We start from the raw sequence: 20,749 nt of genomic DNA, 5'->3' as shown, positions 1-20,749 counted from the left end.
TTGAACTCATGACCTTATGTAGATTTTGAACCCCTTGACCACTAAACTACACTTTTGGATTGTGTTAAGGGGGTTCAAAACTTAATATATAGAGGTAAAAAACAGATTTTGCCTTATATATACAGTGTATTTTTTCGGCGAAGGGGGTTCGGGTGAACCCCCTTGCGCCCCCCTAAATCCGCCCCTGGCTGGGACCATTTCGTGGACAAATTTTTTATTCGTTTTCGACGTGATGATCATAGGCTATAGCTTTTCTCAGCATGCTTTTCTTTTAATGGAATGAAATGAATAGGCCAATACGCGCTCTGTTGTATGGTGTATACCTGAAAATAAGAAATTGACTATGAACCGCGATAAGAACCCAATTTCTTCTTTGTCATTGTATGACCGTGTTTGCTGTGTTTGACCGCTCTGGGATAGCATCTTGGAAGGCGGGGATGGCGTCACAAGTTTCGAGTTTTCTAGCTAGCCGTTGGCTATTTCTTCAGATGTGCTCGTTCATTTTTACGTACTGATTGAACGAAACCAATTCTTTGGGAACAAACGTAAACAGACCATTTTTAACTTTCATGGGCAAACATTAAAATCGTTAGAATTAATTAGTTGAAGAGGCAGATAAGAATGTGTTCTTACGCTGCCTGCATTGAGAGGTATCAATTCGACAAAGATATAAGCTCTTAGTTGTAAGAGACAGTTCAAAGACAGAATAAACAACATACCCAGTTTATTCCCACAAGTGGGGAAGATATAAGCTTTTAGCAGTTCAAAGACAGAATATAATTGAAAAATGTTCAATTGGATACTGACAAGGTTCGTGCATAGACAGAAGTTCAAGTCACAAATTTTCAATCAACAAAAGTAGAAAACTAATGTGCTATTTGTAGGATTATGCCACTTCAATTTGCTAAACAGCCTCTAGAAAGGCCCTTCCAGGTTGACGTGCAGCAAGTCTACCATGGCAGCCAAGAAGCTGCAAAAACAAAACAAAAGAAATAAGTTCTAACAAGCAAATTACCACTGGCAAAAGGCTCTATAGATGAACAAAACAAAAATAATTCTTTCTTAATAAAAAAAGGTTAAGAAGAGAACAAACCTTTGCATTGACACCATCCGGGACAATACGGTTCTCTGACTTGTATTTCAGATAATCGGTACGGCTAAACTTAGTGAAACCCCTGAAACAGAGATAGCACAGGTAAGGTTCAAGCACAAATTATCCAACTGAGCATCTAAAATGACCAATATTGACCGTGTTCAATCATCTAACTTCAACAGGAAGGTAAAATAGATTACTTAACACTCGAATAGTACTAAGTTTTGGACTAAGAAATAAAGGGCTGAGCTCAGAACTATAATGAGACAACAAAAAACCAAGATATCGTGAAACTGCAACACAGCTCATCTCCGGAGAAAAAAAGAGCAAAACTTCCAATTACAAGACAAACTTTGCATTGAAAGAGAGAAATTTGTGTAATTTATGGCAGTATATCTACTTAGATGGGATCTCCCTAAACTGAATAACTAAGCAAGTACATAAGGTACGATCTTACATGCCAATGGTAAATAACAGAATAATCCTTAGAATGGAAAAAGTGCAAAGTTCTCAAACATATTGCAGACACATAAAAAATAAAAAATAAAAAAATAAAAAAGTGAACCTTCAGATAAAATACATACCACTTTCTGCTGACAATGATCTTTTGTCGGCCAGGAAACTTAAACTTTGCACGACGCAGAGCCTCTTGTGCATGGTTACTGTTTCCATCTTTGCAGCGAACAGAGAGAAGAACCTGACCAATTGCAACACGAGCACAAACACCCTGTGGCTTACCAAAAGCTCCCCTCATGCCAGTTTGGAGCCTATCAGCTCCAGCACATGACAACATCTTGTTAATACGCAAAACATGGAAAGGATGAACCCTGACCCTAAGGTGGAAGGCATCCTTCCCAGCAGACTTGGTCATGTACTTGTTGCACGCAATACGGGCAGCTTCAAGTGCCTCACTAGAGACATTCTCCTTCTCCCAACTGACCAAATGCACACAGAAAGGAAACTCATCAACTCCCTTTTTCTTCATGCCCACATCATAGATCCTAATCTTTGGATCAGGGACACCACGGCAAAACCGTGATTTTGGGTAAGGCTTGTTCTTAATCTGGCGGTAACATCTTGCAGGTCCTGCGCAAAAGAATCCAACCATTAGACAGAGCCCCCTAAAATAAATGAGTTTTGGGAAGACAAGCATCAGGACACATAGTAGCACTATAAAAAACTATCATTACGATATAATATATTCTGAAACTAGCTATGCCAAGACTCGAGGAGCTCTGAATAAGCTTTTTCATACATGTATCCACAATTAATTAATTAAATTTGATAGTCAAATATAAAGCTCCTATTCTTAGATAAAAATAAATCCAACTTACAAAGTCACATTTCATCACCTATTTCACTATGTAATCGTGCAAAGAAAAATCAATTATCAGGTACAGTAAGAAAGAATATTTCTTTGACACAAAAGAAAATGAGAAACTGCTGCTTTCATTTCACAACCATGCAATCCTCCTACAAACACAAAAATTCATCCTCTACAATTTCTCAAATTCTCGCAACTCAGTCTTTATTGGATTGGGAAAAGGAGCTTTCTTTGAAAATAAACGTGAAAAAATGGATATTGGACAATAAGGGATAAATAAATTTTGCCATATAATTCCATTTTCAAGCTACCCATTTTATCATAGCTATATCTGGTTATTAAACGATTGACCTAAAAGCCACTAATTTGTAGACAACGTGATACGAACTACCCATTTATCTAGCACTGTTTCAGAAATGCTACAAAAATTAATCTCAATTCAGAAATTGAGATTTGTGTGAGAGCCCAATTTTTCAGATCTTCAAAATAATTATTGTAATGTAAATGAAGATAGAAATTGGCGTTAAAAATGAGAAACAGGGCAAAGCGACTTACTTCTCCCCATGGCTAGCTTACTGCAATTGAACTGCGGCTTGTAAAGACAGAAGAAAGAGAAATCCCTTTATATATAGTTGTGGAATTAGGCTTAGAAATTGTTTGGGCTTACGTCTGGGCATGCGTCACAAATTAGATGGGCCTGGACCGACATAGTTAGAACACTAATTTCAAACAACCCAAACCCGTTGTGGTCTAAATTACTCGACCGTCCTTAGTAGAAATTCAAAAATAGTCATATTTACAAGTAGTCATTCAAAAATAGTTACAGTTTCAAAAGTAATCGAAATTTAGCCACTTTTCACGTAAAGATAAATCAGAACGAAAATATTGTTCAAATCAGGAAAAATACTTCAGCATAATATACTGGAGCTCCAGTATAATATACTGGTACAGCATAATATACTCGAGTTTGGAGCACCGGTGCTCCAGTATCCAGTATATTATACTGGAACCAGCAAAGTATACCGGTCCAGCATAATATGCTGGAAGTTCATACACAGGTGCACCGAACTCCAGTATATTATGCTGGAGCGGTCTTTGTGCAACAAAATAGTTGCTATTTTTCAATTACTTGGCAAATACTGGCTATTTTTGAATGATCAGTCCAAAAACTGGCTAGACCGTGCTATTTTAACACCGTCCTTGTGCTCTCAAGTCTTGATTTTCAAGTGCCACATGTTGCATTCAGTGGCAGAGCTAGCATAGGACTTGCGGGTTTGGCCGAACCCAGTAACGTTCGTCCAAAATCTGTATTTGTTTTAAATTTTTTATTAAATATGTATAAATTGTTAATTCATAACTCATTAACATAAACGACTTAGAATCCGAAACCACATACTTCAAATCATGGCTCCGCTTCTTATTGCATTTACTTGTAGCAGGCGTTTATACACAAATTCCATGATTTTTTTTTTCAAATTTAAAATTTCACTAAAGTTTTGATTTGAAGATGAAGTTGTGTTTGGTTATAATTTTGCAACATATTTGGATGCACTTTTTTCAAAACCATGAAATATGATTTATACCCCACAATTTGTAAAAAAAATATCAAAATCACCCCGAATTGATTATCCTACTTGAAACAAACAATCAAACATGCAAATTATTTAATTGTACGAACATTCTCTAACAGAAGTTGTAGTGTCTCCTTCAAGTAAAAGTATAAATTGTAGATCTCAAAAATGGATATCAAAATGTAGTCCAAGGCCAGTCAACCACGGCGGGTAGTTGTAGCGTGTAGGTGTTATCTAAGTTTAATAACTGATTGGAGTCTTTTTATAAATTTAAAAAATATAGGGTAAATTTGTAAAACTTAAAAATACTAACTTTTCAATTTTTCAATTGGAAAAACTAGTTCTCAACAGTTTTTCAAATTTGAAAATGCATTTTCAAGTTGGATTTGAAAGAAAAAAAAAATCATAACCAAACATTGTTTTGATTTAAATTTTTTTTTTTTTAAAAAAAAAAAAATTCTTATGTCCTAACGGGCTCGTAGTTTGCTGTTAAAAAATACAAACTGTTTACATTAGAATCCTAATACATAAACACCTACCCCATTCTTTATTTTTTTGACACACTGTCAAAACTATGCTACAATATTGACATGTGTAATTTAGAAAGACATTCAATCGTGATATTATTTTAATACACTATACAAACACACACATATATATACACAACAATGTATATATTTTAATCCTACTAAAATTAGCGTTTACTAGTATAGTTTTTTTCCCCCTCAAATTACTATATTCACTTTTACAGGAGTAATAAAAAGCTCAATCAATTTTTCTTGATTTAAAATTATTTTGGCTGCTCATTTGCACGACAATGGTCAATTGGCACCCGCTTCTTTTCAACATAGACTCCTCTTGGAGTTCAGTGCAGGCCATTGATTAGCTAGCTTGCACATGGTACATCTGTTAGGAGAAATGCGTGCTTTATAGCCTTTGAGATAGTTATGTATTTTCCATATAATTTGTGGTCCTTATTATATTTGAGTGAAAATTAGGACTTTGAGATCATTCGTACTAACATGGCTTTCAAAAAAAAAAAAAAAAAAAATCAAACTTCTTAAGTATTGTCCATGTCAGCAAACAAATCAGCTTCGAAAGAATTCTACGGTCCGCATAAATTTTTGAAATAAATACGATATGATATGCAAATAATAATAAAATACTAGTGACCGAAAAGTATAACGTAGATTAATTTGAAAATATAGCCAAAATAAGGAACAAGGCGTTTCGAATCTAGTACTATAGCTGAATTGAAAAGTGCGGTCAAAGAATAGGATAATACCAGTACTTACCTTTAAGTAAGGTACCGGTAAATCGTACCACTCTGGTTTTGGGGTAGGGGTGAGGGATTTTAGTTAAGGACGTAGATAAAGGTAGGATACCCGAAATAGTACCCTTAGTATCGGTACCGGAAGTATCCTTAAGGTACCGTACCGGTATCGGAAGGCGGGACCGGTGCCAAATCGGTACCCAAATTATTATTATTTTATTTAAAATTTGGCCCTTTTTGTACCGTTAGCCAATGGATTTGTTCGTTACATACAAGAAACTTATAATCCTACTTTTCAAAGTTTTCCTCGAACAATTGTTAGTAGTGATGTTTTTAAATTTCAACGTGAATATCAACAATATTTATGGTACCTGTTTTTCCACATAGATTGTAGAGTTTCTGTCACTTCTGACATAAATCGTAGTGTAAATGGTTATGGTTACTTAAAGAGGAGAGAAGAAACTTTGGCCTTCCATAAATAATTTAAGAAGATGACAATGCATATAATTAAATAATATCTACCGGAGATGGCGGGGGACGCAGACGAACAAGTGGTACAAATTCCAACCGAAGAGCCATGAAAAGTTATTGAAAAAATAAAGATTGTTCAAAGGAAATATGTAATTTTATTTTTACAAGTATTGAGATACAGAGTAAATACTCGTAACTTGTATTAGAAACTTAATGTTTACTTTGAATAAAATAAAATAAAAGGGCACTTCATAGCCTTGAATTTTTTCATCCATTAAAGTGTGTTTGTATTTAGTTATAATGTTTTTTAATTTTTAATTTAAAATTACCCAAAAGTACCCTAAAGTACTGGTACCGCATCCTTTGGACCGTTTGGGGTACTGGTAGGGTATCAACAAAAAATACCCTTAAATACCCTTAAGAAAGTACCCTTAAGGAACCCTCTTCTTACCCTTACCCTTACCCCCTCCCCCCCCCTCTCTACAATACCTTTAACCCTTAAAGATCTAGTTAGATGTGTTAATCGGGCCGACCCGACCCACTAATAACGATCTGGTTCAACCCGGTTCAATCAGGGTCAGTCCGGTCGGTAAAGGGTGGGACAGGTTTGGCTAAGGTAGGGAGGATGTGTCCGGACTGGGTCGGGCCTTTTTTAGCTACTGGTGCACCGGAACCCGGCTAGCCCAGTAACCCGTTCAAGGGTTTTAACCGTGCTTCAGTCCGGTCCAGCCCGGTTTAAGTTATAATTTTTTTTATATTCTGATAGTTCCCAAAGTTCAATATAAAAAATGACTGTTTGGCAACGATTATTTTTTGCACTTTTACACTCTTATTCTACTCTAATTTTCTCTCAATTCCCTCTTGATTATTGAATTGCTTATTACTCTCAAGTTCTCAATTAATTATTATTTCAAGTATTATCAGTTATTTATAGTAGCCACTACAAAATTACAATTATCAAGTGAAGTGTGGTTACCATTTTTGTTAGGTTCAAGTTCAATCATGCCCCGTGCTTCTAGAGTACGCTCACATGTTTGGAAACACTTTGAAGTAGTAGAAGAAAATGAAGAAGTTCGTAAAGTAGAGTGCAAGAACTGTGGTCGAATCTTTAATGCCAATCGAATGTGGGAGGGCACACATGGTTTAAGGAAGCATATCAAGGGTTGTCTTGAGCGTCCTCTAGGAATTCGTATTTAAGTTGATTTGAGACAATTTGTGTTATTTTTAATTTATTAGACTCATTTAAGCTTAATGTATTAGTTTATGAGACAATTTGCTCTTATTGGCATTTGGCAGTAGTAGACACTAAACTTTTTATTGTAGTAAACTTTTAATTTGCAAGTTCAAAAATTAAAAAATGAAAATAGAACTTGCAAGTTAATTTGAAATATTATTATGCAATGAAAATATGAAATGAAAGCCTTTGAAGTTTGATCCTTACATATTGGTCTTATTAAATAATTTTATGTAGCCACTTAATTTTAAATTTTAAGTCTTAAAATACTTATTTTATTATTTAAAAGTTCGCAAACACTAAAGGATCAATTACATTGGACAAGGAAACATAACACACTAAAAAAAAATTAACCCGGCCTTGATTCGGATTCGATAAGCCCGAACCATGACGGGCCCAACATAACCCGAAATATCCCAACCCATTACCAGCCCCGAACCCCAGCACACTAACCAGCCCGCCCCACTAACCGGACGTGTTATTTTTTCCCATGTCGAGTTTGGTCCAACCCGTCCGGTAAACACCTTTAGACCTAGTACTCCCCCTAGACATCCCTACCCCTTACCCTTTCGGTCGAGCACAACCTTTTGACCACTAGGTTCAAGCAACCCCAAGTCGAGATACCAAAGAAGAAGGAAAATTGACCACCGTCGATTTCGTTTCATACTGAGGTCAAAGTTGTAGGCCCCCATTCCCCCAACCCATTACAGCTTTCAAAATTGGGCTTGTGTTCCGATAGGCAGGAGGTGTAAGCAGTGCGAGGTAGCTTCGCGAGAGGTGTAAGCAGTGCGAGGTGTGAAGCGAGATCAATTCTGACCTACTAGGGAAAGGAGGCAAATTTTTGTTAGACTAGAGTAACTATTTTCAAAGCTGAACTAGTGACTCGTGAATGTTGCGAGTTGGAAACATGAAGGCATTTAGTTTGTTTTTTTGGCTTAGAGGCAAATTTGACATTTTTCCTTTAATTTAAGCGACAAGGGCCTGTTTTGCCAAGTCGATTACTGACTTACTTCTATAACGTGTGTTTAATTTTGAATGACTTCTTTCAAAATACCTTTGTTTTGGATAAATGACAGTTTCTATTTGGTAAATGTATACTACATAATTTATGTTTGACTAATAGTACGTCTTAAAAAGGATTTTAAGTCAATAACACCAAACGAGACATAAAATATTTGATCAGACAGATTATAAAGCGAAGTCGGTTCTATCATATTTCTTGTTTCGTACTTCATTCTTTCTCTCCTCTCTACATATTAACTCCCATAGCTTTTTCTCCACTTCCAACAATGGCAACACCCATGGTTCTCGATCCAAAACCCTTACCAGAGCCACCATCAACCCGACCCGACCCATCTGTTCACGACGTTCCCTCCGACGGCGAAGACGACCTCTATGCCCGCCTAAAATCTCTTCAACGGCAGCTGGAGTTCATCGAGATACAAGAGGAATACGTCAAGGACGAACTGAAAAATCTCCGGCGAGAACACTTACGTGCACAGGAAGAAGTCAAACGGATTCAATCGGTGCCGCTAGTAATCGGTCAGTTCATGGAGATGATTGATACGAATAACGCTATTGTAGGGTCCACTACGGGATCTAATTACTACGTTAGAATACTCAGCACGATTAATCGGGAGCTACTTAAACCCTCGGCTTCTGTGGCTTTGCATCGTCACTCGAATGCGCTTGTTGATGTTTTGCCTCCTGAGGCTGATTCGAGTATTTCTCTGCTTAGCCAATCGGAGAAGCCTGATGTTACCTATAGTGTAAGTGTGTATTATGCTTAATTTAACTGATTATGGTTTATATGTAATTCTGCTTACTAGGGCTATATATTGCTGTTCATTATATTATTTTCTTACGTGCTAGGTTTTTTTTGGGTGAGTTTTAGGATTGCTGTACTTAATTGGTAGACTAAGAGTTTATAGGGGTTTATTGTGAAGACTTAATTTCTGGAACAATTACATTAGGTTTACTTCATTGATAAATTTTGGATTCAAATTGACTTGTAGCTAACTATAAACTTTGCTAGATGCATTGTTTCCAATATTTAGACCTAAATATGAAATATGAGTCACATTAGAATGGTGAAGGTGTAAAGAGAATCCCAACTTTAATTTTCAAGAAAAAAAGCTAATTTTTTTTAATTGTGGAAAAAGAGTTAGCTTTTTTTAAATTGTTGAAAAATAGTTAGCTTTTTTCTACTGATAAAAGGAATAGTTGTTTTTTTCTCTGAAGGTGTCACAACCTTGAGCTTCTGTAAAATAGGTTAGGAATCAAAATCTTTTTTTTATAGTTCTAACAGTGTCGCAAATTAAATAATAAGGAGATAGTGGCCTAGCAGTCAATGAAGCTAGAATGGACCATGGGAGATGAAAGTTCAAATCTCAGTAGAGGCAAAAAATGATAAATGATCTCTTTCCATCTGTCTATGCTACACAAAGTGATTTCTTTCCATTTGTCTGAGCTGCGGTAGATAGAGTTACCCTCCTACCCAGTAAATGTACCGGTGATAGTGATGTTCTGGTTTGGGGCATGTCCAAAGCCAGTTGCTTTTGTTTCATACTTGTACATATTTGCTATTGGTAAATAAAATAGTTTACTTACCCAAAAAAAAAAAAAGTACTGGTGATAAAAGTATGACCATAAAGACGATGTTTTCCATAAGAATTTCAAAAACCAAGTAAAGAAGCTTTTTTCAATAGCTTATGAACTCATTGAGAATCTTCTCTCTTTTTTTATTATCATATTCTTCCATTTACTGATCTTGTTCAATCATATGTCCAAAATGATTTCTCAGTTTAACTTTAGTTGCAAGCAGCCTCTCATTGAAAATCAATACACATGCAGCACTTGAGTGTGTAGTACTGTGGCTTCTCCTTGAACTTATCCAAAATCCTATCACTGCCCTTCTCGAAAAGCAATTAAGTGGCTTATTCATCATGTGTACTTCAATCGACCACTTGGTTCTGTTCCTCAAAAGCAAAAAGGAAAGCCGAAACCTTGTTTGCGGGTTTCAGAGAAGTATCATTTTTCATTCAAGACTCTGGCGTGAAAGACAAACGAAACAGGAAGCTGAAAAGAAACAACATAACAAAGAGTAGTTAGTAGGCTGGTGTCTTTGAATATCTAGTGCATCATAAATGTATTGGGTTAATATTGATATAGTGTGTTCTGGGACAGAGCTATGTAGAGTCAAGGAGATTCAAATTGAATATCCTTCGTGGCAAAATTATACTGTGCAAATAGGGTAAAAACGAACATTTTTACTATTTAAACTGTAGAATCCCCTTAACAGAAGGAAAGATTCTAGTGAAGTGACGCAGGGGGTTCAAAATTTGCTTTGCATTATTTGCTCAAATCTAAAGTGTAACATTGTAGTATTTCTTTTGAATCCCCTTGCATAAACTTCTACCTCGGCCACTGACTGTGTTAGTGGTTTTCTTTAACCCATATTATTGTATCCGAAAGAAAGGAAAATGGTTGTAAGTAATTGGATTGAACTTTGTAATTAACTGATCAAATGTGCAATATAGTGATCTGGATTCACTTTACAATTGACGCTAGGGAACGTGAGCATGGACTCTGCAACACGTGGTCTTTTCTCCTGTTTTAATCTTCAAAATCATTAAATGCTAGTGTCGTCTAAGGTAAAACGCGCTTTTAGTTCAGAGCACTAAGAGGGAAATCATTATGTACTAATTGTAATAAAAGCTCCCTAAATATGTGTGTGCAGATGCACATGTCACTTACTAGTACATGCAAACTAATGTCTAATGTAATGTTGTACCCTGTTAATAGATGTCTATTTCTTTGCTTTTATGAACTTCTCAAACCAGGATATTGGAGGATGTGACATACAAAAGCAGGAAATCCGTGAGGCTGTTGAGTTACCTCTGACTCATCACGAGTTGTACAAGCAGATTGGTATAGATCCTCCCCGTGGTGTCTTGCTTTATGGTCCACCAGGTACCGGGAAAACTATGCTTGCAAAGGCTGTCGCTCATCACACTACTGCTGCCTTCATAAGGGTTGTTGGCTCAGAATTTGTTCAGAAGTACTTGGGTGAGGTATGTATTGAAGTATTGGGATTGTCTGAGCAGTTATTTCTGTGCATCAATGAATCATTACTCACCCATTTGTTCTTTCTTCAAACTATCTTGACTGTGTCATTTCAGATTAAAAAATGGATTTTAAAGTATTTGTTTCCATCTTGGAAGAATCTTGGAGAAAGAAAGCATTTGCTTCTTGTCCAAGACTTTTTTGCCCTTTTAAATTTCATGATTCGTGACTTTTTTGTGGTGTGAGAATAAGGCATTTAATTATTGTTACCTTTGTCCCAAATTGTATATATTGTTCTATTTGCAGTAGTTAACTTGGTTAATTTTTTAATCTGAGATCAAAGATTAGTTCATTAATTATTAAAACGACAATTATCCTCAGGCATCTAGCAGACTTTGTGAAAAGAACACTAATATAATTCACTAAAAGATAGGGGACATGGAATTCTGCTGTCCCAATCAGGCTGAGTAGCAACATGATATACAAGAAAATATTTCGTGAAACTAAGAACATCCTATGCAAGAACCATTTGTTGATATTTGGAAGTGGCTGTAGAGACAAGCCAATTTTTGTTTTTTGGGGGGGGAGGGACTCTTTTGTTTTTCCTTTATTTTTTCGGGATAAGTTAAGAGACGGACCATCTTTCCGCACCCAATCAAGTAGAACAGTTCCATTATGTCAACATGCAGCTTGGAGTGCAATATTGTACATTTTGTCGCACGCATCATGTTGAACAGAACTGTTTTATTGGGGATGCTACTTCGGATCAATTTATAATTTCTTGCATACAAATTTGTTTTTCTTTAGATTTCCTTTTACTCCTGAGTTAAGAGGGACAAAACTCAGTCAATTTTACAGTCCATGAACGGTGACGAGACTCCATTTGTTTCTATTACTCAAGCTTTAATTTTCTCATTTGCTCTCTGACTGTGCAGGGTCCTCGAATGGTTCGTGATGTCTTTCGCCTTGCCAAAGAAAATGCTCCTGCAATCATATTTATTGATGAGGTAGATGCAATTGCAACTGCCAGGTTTGATGCTCAGACTGGAGCTGATAGGGAGGTCCAGCGTATCCTCATGGAGTTGCTAAATCAGGTAGGCTTCTGTGTATTCTTCTAAAGTAATCTGTCAGAATGCATGCACTGAGAATTGTTTATGAAGTTTCTGTTTGGTGTTTCTCCTGCAGATGGATGGATTTGACCAGACCGTGAATGTGAAAGTTATTATGGCAACTAATAGAGCTGATACTTTGGATCCTGCACTTTTGCGCCCTGGAAGGCTTGATCGGAAGATTGAATTTCCTTTGCCTGATAGGCGTCAAAAGAGGCTTGTTTTTCAGGTAGAATTTTGGATGACTTTGTATAAGGATTTCTTCTTTAATCGTATTCCCCAGCACCAAAGAAAATAATTTAAGAGTGAAAAATTGTGGAAGGAAGTTTTGAGAGATTGGTTTATGGATTGTGTATCTCATTCATTATCTAGATATTTCTCCGCTCCCATAACAGACCAAAAATCTAAAGCTGGATGATTTTTGTCCAGGTCTGCACTGCTAAGATGAACTTAGGTGATGAGGTCGACTTGGAAGATTATGTTTCTCGCCCTGATAAAATTAGTGCTGCTGAGGTTTGTCTCTTTGCTCTTCATCTGTTTTTGAGGGAGAAATAGGATGCTCCACTACTGTTCTAAATTTAGAAGTCAGGCTACATAGTTGTTTTATATCGTGCTGTGTCTGGTTTTGTCCTTCAATTTTCCGTACAACATGATTTGATGCATGTTGCAACGTCTGCAGATTTCAGCTATTTGTCAGGAAGCAGGTATGCATGCAGTGCGAAAGAATCGATATGTCATTCTCCCCAAGGACTTCGAAAAGGGCTACAGGACCAATGTGAAGAAGCCTGACACTGACTTTGAATTCTACAAGTGATCTGTAAAATTAGTTTAAGAGATCGACTATGTACGCTCCTCTGAAGATCTTCTAACTGAAGTTATAATTGTACTGCTAACTTTTCAAACATCTAATGGCTTGTACCTTCTTAGTTCAGTCATTTGTTCGTTCATGAAGTGTTAACAAGCCGTCTGGATCGATTTGACATGCTGCACGCTCATTTCTTTTGCATATTTTCTCAAGCTGCATAAATCATTCTCATGGTGGCAGAGCATCAGATCTTTCGGGCCGTTCAATTGCTGCATTTTGTGTGATGGCCTATGCCTCGCTTTTGTTAGTGTTTCATTGCCCCTTGAATCTTTTGTTGGCGTTTCCAACCTCAAGTTACTGAGCCCGAAAATCTCAGAGCTAATGATAATGTAAAGTACTATGTTCCTGGTACGTACTAGCTGAAAGGTACTACCTTGTCCCTTTTTTCCGACATCCGAGATTTGGTATGCACATTGAGGCTCGATTAATCCAGGTTTGCTTAGTGTAAGACTTATTATACGTGAGAGAGCTTACTACCATAATTTTTCTATTTTCCGAGCTTTAACGAGACCTTTGATTGAGGATAGAGAGATCTTTTTCATCTCATCACAACCTTTGATGGCCATTTGCTTTCCTTCAACCCGAGCTCTACTTCTCTCCGTGTCAAAGAAGAAAAAACATTGCTGCATGGTCGTTCACTCGTTCTGATGGTGTCAATTCATACATGCGTTACTACTGATTACTATTTGGTGTCAATTTTGACTGATAAAGACGTAACAATCTTATTCTACCTAAACTATCTCGTTTTCTTCACATTCACCTAACGCTCATGTTATAATGTTGGCTTAGAACTTTTTAAAAGCTTTTGCTAAAATATTCTTGGACAGTGTCATTTTCTTCTACTGCACGTTATCACGAATGTCTTCTTATTCTTTGTATGATAATAATAATAATAATAATAATAATAATAATAAGGCAAAATATATAAATGGCCCATTTAAGTTGTCCCCAATGATCAGTTGACACCTCTACTTACCATAAGCATATCTTCTGAACCTTTGTGACTGATGTGGCATATGCCTGTTGGATAACAAGATTTTGAGCGCTTGAAGTTATTTTTTCAACCTAATTTTCTTTTTCTTTGACAGAAAAATACATCTTTTTCTCTTGGTCTCTCTCCTTCCTTCATAGCCGACACTCACCTCCATTATCGACCACTATCCATGGCAGCCTTAATTAAGTACCCAAAAAACTATACTACTACAGCTTTATCTAAGACACCGTCTTCTACAATTCTTCTCACTGCTAAGTTGCCACCACATAAACACCAATAGCCCTATCACCCTCATCTCCATCACCCCATCATCCTTATCTCCACCAAATAAATACCAACAACCCCTTTAATAACTACTGATGACAACATCTTACTTCCACAGAAACACAAAAACAAGAACCAATTGCTTGAATCAGCTAGACAACAATTTAAGGAGAAATTTACACAAAAAATAACAAACTAGAAACAGTGATATAACCCAAATTCAGCATCAAGAAGATGATAAAGAGAGAAGACTGAAGATTTCATTGGAGTCGATTCTTTCAAATTTGCCCGGCGAAGGTGGCAACGATAGAGTCCAATCGGAGGCATCTTCACTTCAACTCCCTCAAACAATTAAATTAACTGATATGTACAAGGGTTCTGTCAGACATGACAAAATGAGACAAACAAAGAAAGGTCCCTGGAGATGAGCTTTTCTGGCAAGGTCCATCAGTAACCCTTGGAGGGTTCTCCACTTAGTTATTCTCTGTTTTTTAATACTTATATGAGTTTTATGGAAGAGTTTTAGTGTTTAAGTTTTGAAAAAGAATGGTTAAAGTAACGAGGGGAGGTATGTCAAAGAAAATGGTGGGGGAAGGAATGGTTAACGATGGTGGTTTGGAAAAGTGGAAATTGGACGGAAAAGGGGGAGGGGTTTGTAAGGAGAGACCATGGGTTTGTTTGGATGGAAAGTGGTTCTGAGTTTTGCTTTTTTAATTTTTATTTATTTAACTTAATAAATTTCTTTCTTTTAAGGCGTAATGACTTCCTAGCCACTTAAATTTGTAGGGTTTTTAAAAGTCGATACATAAACTTGCATTTTTCTCATTTGAACACTTCAACTTAATGTAATGAATACTAATAAACACATTTGACCGTTGACTATTCCTATGTGGAAGCGTCGCAGCTGACATGGCTAAATTGTGTGTGAATCACGCTGCAAAAGCGCGTGGATCATATTGTTTTTATTTAAAAAAATATGAGAACTGAAATAAAATACAAATGACACAGGAAAATCTCTTTCCCCTTCTAAATTCCCCTCCCTCCCACCTCTGTCGTCTTTCCCTTCTAAATTCAAAGTCAATAAGCCAAAATTTAATGAAGAGACTACCAAACCTGGAAAGGCCAAACATGTGGATGATCAAGGGAGGTGAAGATGTCACAGATTTTTGGAGAGACGCTGCTCATAATCTCGCAAATCAATAAAATTGCCTTTTTTTTTTGAAATAGACCTTTACGAGCACGAGTCCTTCATCGTGGTTACACAAAATTGATTTCAAAAAGCGACCTCAACCTAGAACTTCTTTAAGCACCAGATTGTATGACGACGGCAAGTCGTGGAGGTAGTACTCCATCGCCAACGCTTGTGTCGTTTTCGCTATCTTATTCCCTATTTTTACTCTTTCTTCTCCCTCTTTTTTTGTCTTTGTTTTGTTCGGCAATGAGTTTCGAATTGCTTTTAGCTATCGTCTATTGTTTTTGGGGTTTGGCAATGGGCTTGGAGAAGAACCAGTCGGAGTTCCGGCGAGGCTACTGTGAAAATTTGGGATGAGATGTATGAGAAATAATTTAATTTGTCAATAATTGCAGGAGGCTAATAAAATCCTTAGATAACCTTGAACATACACGCGTCAACAAAATGTGACTGAATGAATGATATGGCTATACAAAATATTAAATTAAATATGTCAGCAGCGATTGAGCAACACACACCATCACAAGTGTTTATTAGTAGTCATATTTTCAAGTAAAGGTGTTCAAATGGGAAACCCAAGAGTTCATATATCGATTTGTAAGGATGCAAGTTTAAGTGGCCGGAAAGCCATTTCTCCTTCTTTTAATTTTTGATTGTAATTTTTAATTCTAAGTTATACGCGTTAATATTTTATTGGTTCATTTGCCACGTAATCAACGATTGCATTTTACGCATGTGATCTGTTGAATGAAGGTATTAAGAAGATACACTTCTGGTAAGTAAAGGGGTCTAGTTGATCAATTGGGAAGTGAAGGTGTTCAACTGATCGTTAGGAACAACTTAAAGGGGCGATTTATGTATTTAGCCTAATAATAATTCAAGTGCAAAAGTTAAAACTCATCTCATCATTTATGTTTAAAGCTGTTTCAGCACATGCTTTCTGTTGTGCCTTGATTATCAAAAGCGGAATCGTGAAACACCATACGATTTACCATTTCAATATTATGACAGTGTAAAAAATATTTATACGATTAGATCATTTATAAGTCTCTATGATAAAATCGATTAATAATCTTGTAAAATTGGTAATTAACACGTTATAGTAATTGGTTAAATTAATACCCTAAGTCAATGTATACAATTGTTTTAACACCAAGTTCATCATTTTTACTTCCTTAGCAAAAGATTAATTCTATATCAGACAACATATGACAAGAATACCCTTAATTTTTAACAGTATCTTTCAAGCAATTCATCAATTTGACAGTTGCCTTTTGTACACTTTGATGAATGACGCTACGAATTTAACCTCCTCCTTAGCTTCTCTCACGGTCTCACCACAGCCATGTGAATATAATTAACGTACCATGTCAATTCTACGTGCTTTTATTGGGACCATGTGTTTCCTTCTTTCCTTTTGGTTTTTGCCTTTTTATTTATTTACTATGTCACGACCCAAACTAGAGGGCCATGACTAGCACCCGACCATACTTGCCGAGCACCAACGTACATTTTATCTAACCTTTTTCTTAGTATCTTTTAGGGTTGACGAGATCAATATAAATGGTAGACCTCGATCATGGACAACCAGCAATAAAATATGATGGCATGAACATACATAGTAGGGGATGACCAGACAATCAAGAAACTACATATAAGGTACGAGCTACCACGCTACCATGAAAGACTATACAACAAAAACCAGCCGACAAGGCATACCAAACTATACATGAGTCGACACTTGTCTATGAGCCTCTATAGGAACATAAGTACTGCAACATAGCCGGAACAGGGCCCCGACATACCCATAATGTCTATAACAAAAATGCATACCAAGACCACGGCAAGTCCGGAGAAGGGATCTCGCCAATCACTGCTGAACTGGACAACCTACTGTGGTGGGGGAGCTGCACCTGCCTGTCTATTAGGGCCTGCAGCACGACATGCAGCATCCACAAACAAAAGGACGTCAGTACGAATAAAGTACTGAGTATGTAAGGCAGGGAACCATAAATATGAACAGTAATGTAAGCAGGGATAGAGAATATACAACCTGGAACATCTGAGTACCTCTGAGGGCTACTGACATGAAATGCATGATACATATGTATGTATACATAAACTTTTAAAACATACGCCTCTGTGGGCATCATCATCATCATATCGTACCCAGCCATAATAGGCTTGGTAGAAACGTACCCGGCCGTCATAAGTCTCGGTAGAATCGTACCCGACCATGTGGAGCTCGGTAAAACCCAACTGATCAGTGGTTGCACAATAGGTGTCGTATCCGGCCGACTATAGCGCGGCTCGGTAGAGTAAAATAGATACATATATATAATGCATGCTCGACTCATGGAATCACATTCTAAACCTTTCTGAGTGACATAAGGTCGGTATCCTCTGTACACGTTATTAGGACCAACTCTTCATTACGAACCTTATAAGAATCAGGAAGTACAAACAACATTGATAACATAGAATAAGAGAAGCAACATTAACATCAATCGTTCCATAAGAGGGAAAGCAATGTAAGTAATGCTAGCTTCTAAGATTAGAGTATCTTTGGAAGCTCGTTCATTACATTATGTACAATCGGAGTCGTGAAAAAGAATAAAAGGGATAGCCTCACATACCTTGTATATACTTCCCCAATCGCAAGCTATGCAATTGTCACAACTCCTTAGTCTACAGTAAGAGAAACGATACTATCGTTATCATTTAAGCCTCATAACTATTATGTATCGACCACAACCTATTTTACGTTAAAACGGACAGCACTTCCCCTATATATATGACTTCACACCATTCCAAACAATCACCAAACAGCCCAAACAACATCAATAATAAACATATTGAGCCTCCCAAAACAGTCCACGCACAATCTAATTACATCATACATACGACGACCACCGTAGTCATGTCAAACGACCCAGAAATATTACGAATAACTATCAGCCCACAACCCTACATATATATGGTATTTCTCCACACCCTTCCACCTCCAAAACTCCACAAAATAGTAGTAAAACATGCAGCCCAATAGCAACACAAAACAGTCCGCTACAAGTGAATAACTCGAACTCACGGCTTCCGATCACCGTCCCATAAGTCCTTACATGTATAGAACGAATTACCATGAATTCACAACAGAGAAAAATATATGAAAGATGGCAGTAACTTACCTTCCTTGTTGGATAACTCAGCCCTTCCCTTGGTTCTTCAAACTTTAGGTTTTACCTTCAAATAGAACTTGAAAGAGAGGGAAAATCAATTAGGGTTTGTGTGGGATTTTTGTGGAGGAGTTGCAGGGGTTAACTTTGGTTTTGAGGGTCTGAAAAATGGATGAAATAACTGAGTTCATAACCCCTTAAAAGTCCTCTCTTGGCCGACTCAGGGCTTTTAATTTTGTCCTATCATTTTGGCAAGTAGGTGATGCACCTACTTGTCATCTACCAATCTGCGCAGGCTTGCGAAAATATGAATATCTCTATACTCCAAGATAGTATTGACAAACGGTTTAATGCGTTGGAAACTAGACTCACAGATATTTAATTTGGTGGGTAGATCACCCCGTAATTCCTTGTAAATTAGGAGAAAAGCTTAGAAACATTTAACCTAATGTTTAAGTAAAATTATGAACCTAAGTTGCGACAACGTTTGTCGACTTTTGTTTCATTACTCGTTTGACTTCAAGACTTATGATACAGATATTATATGATTCAAACACTTTAATACATGACCTTGAGTGTATTAAGAACCTCTAGGTTTACCTGAAAATACGAGTTACAACATCCTTGATTCGTTTAACTTTTAATACTTGTTAATCACCCTTATACACCCTTGTATCACTTAAGACCAATAGGATTAACTTCTTATCATCTCAAAGGTAATTCCTTCTTGAATTTATGTTAACTAATATATGGCATGAACTAACGCGTGTGGATATGGGTTGTAACACCCTTCCCCCCTTAGGAACATTCGTCCTCGAATGTAAGGGTTCATGGGGAGTTTAAATCATCGTGGATTCCGGCCAAGTTTCTCCCATAAATAGAGGACAAACTTGCAAGCGGTTAACTCAACGTATGGCCTTACAAGAGTATGCAAAGCGTTATGGACATGTACATTATTTGCATATCGCCATTTTGTATTAAGGAAGAGTTTTCTCAAGTTATTGCTTACCTCATAGAGCCATTTCACCTTCCAATGTATCATATGTTCCACCAGCATCCTTGTTATCTTCATTCTGGAATAGGTACGGGTATTTAGACTTCATCTCCTCTTCTGCTTCCCATGTTATTTCTTCCATATTCTTGTTCTTCCACAATACTTTGATGGAAGCTACATCTTTTGTTCTCAGCTTGCGGACTTGTCGATCCACTATAGCCACTGGCACTTCTTCATATGATAGGTCCTCTGTAACTTGAACATCTTTGATAGGGACAACTCAAGAAGGGTCTCCAATACATTTCCTCAACATAAATACATGGAATACCGGGTGCACAAATTCCAATTCGGATGGCAACTCTAACTCATAAGCAACCTGTCCAATCCGTCGAAGAATTTTATACGGCCCGATATACCTTGGACTCAGCTTACCTTTCTTCCCAAAACGCATAATACCCTTTATTGGTGAGATCCTCAGGAAAACTCAATTACCAACCTCAAACTCCAGATCACGATGTCGGACATCGGAATAAGATTTTTGCCTGCTTTGTGCCGTCCTCAATCGCTCATGTATCACTTTCACCTTCTCAATAACTTGGTGAATCAAATCTGGCCCATATAATTCTGTTTCACTGACTTCGAACCATCCAACTGGTGATCTACATCTTCTCCCGTATAGTGCCTCGTATGGGGCCATTTTAATACTGGAATGGTAGCTATTATTGTAGGCGAATTCTATGAGTGGAAGATGGTCATCCTAATTTCCCTTAAAATCTAGAACACATGCTCGTAGCATATCTTCCAGTGTCTGAATGGTACGTTCAGCCTGTCCGTCAGTCTGCGGATGAAATGCAGTGCTGAGATTCACTTGTGTGCCTAAACCCTTCTGAAAAGACCTCCAAAAGTTAGCTGTAAATTGAGCTCCTTGGTCTGATATAATAGATATCGGTACACCATAAAGCCTAACAATCTCCTTGATATATAACTTCGCATAATCTTCAACCGTGTAAGTTGTCTTAACTGGCAGAAAATGGGCACATTTTGTAAGTCGATCAATTATCACCCAGATGGAGTCAAACTTATGATAAGAGCGAGGTGATCCAATAATGAAGTCCATATTAATCACC

At 37.1% G+C, this 20,749-nt stretch overlaps 2 protein-coding genes across 2 annotated transcripts; one reads left to right on the top strand and one right to left on the bottom strand.

The window, feature by feature from the left end:
- Positions 1-707: 707 nt before the first annotated feature.
- On the bottom strand, positions 708-3,091 carry LOC107827878 (large ribosomal subunit protein uL16). The gene is made up of 4 exons (XM_016655096.2): positions 2,973-3,091; positions 1,678-2,179; positions 1,094-1,175; positions 708-970 (listed from the first exon to the last, which is right to left on the bottom strand). The coding sequence occupies exons 1-4, from the start codon at positions 2,980-2,982 to the stop codon at positions 905-907; spliced, it is 660 nt and encodes a 219-aa protein (XP_016510582.1). The 5' UTR covers positions 2,983-3,091; the 3' UTR covers positions 708-904.
- Positions 3,092-8,134: 5,043 nt separating this feature from the next.
- Positions 8,135-13,098, top strand: LOC107827877 (26S proteasome regulatory subunit 6B homolog). The gene is made up of 6 exons (XM_016655095.2): positions 8,135-8,735; positions 10,809-11,039; positions 11,967-12,125; positions 12,217-12,369; positions 12,570-12,653; positions 12,820-13,098. Exons 1-6 carry the CDS (start codon positions 8,256-8,258, stop codon positions 12,952-12,954), a joined length of 1,242 nt encoding a protein of 413 aa, XP_016510581.1. The 5' UTR covers positions 8,135-8,255; the 3' UTR covers positions 12,955-13,098.
- The last annotated feature ends 7,651 nt before the right edge of the window (positions 13,099-20,749 follow it).

This window comes from Nicotiana tabacum, chromosome 8, assembly GCF_000715075.1.
Source record: "Nicotiana tabacum cultivar K326 chromosome 8, ASM71507v2, whole genome shotgun sequence".
Lineage (NCBI taxonomy): Eukaryota > Viridiplantae > Streptophyta > Magnoliopsida > Solanales > Solanaceae > Nicotiana > Nicotiana tabacum.
This window is presented reverse-complemented; position numbering and strand designations above follow the sequence as displayed.

Bases quoted from the DNA above. Each gene is read 5' to 3' on its own strand.
- LOC107827878 (XM_016655096.2), bottom strand. The intron at 1,176-1,677 runs GTATGTATTTTA...TCTCTGTTTCAG, and splicing joins ATCATTGTCAGCAGAAAGTG to GGGTTTCACTAAGTTTAGCC. The intron at 971-1,093 runs GTTTGTTCTCTT...TTGTTTTTGCAG, and splicing joins CGGATGGTGTCAATGCAAAG to CTTCTTGGCTGCCATGGTAG.
- LOC107827877 (XM_016655095.2), top strand. From the start codon at position 8,256: ATGGCAACACCCATGGTTCTCGATCCAAAACCCTTACCAGAGCCACCA. The intron at 11,040-11,966 runs GTATGTATTGAA...CTGACTGTGCAG, and splicing joins TTCAGAAGTACTTGGGTGAG to GGTCCTCGAATGGTTCGTGA. The intron at 12,126-12,216 runs GTAGGCTTCTGT...TTTCTCCTGCAG, and splicing joins TCATGGAGTTGCTAAATCAG to ATGGATGGATTTGACCAGAC.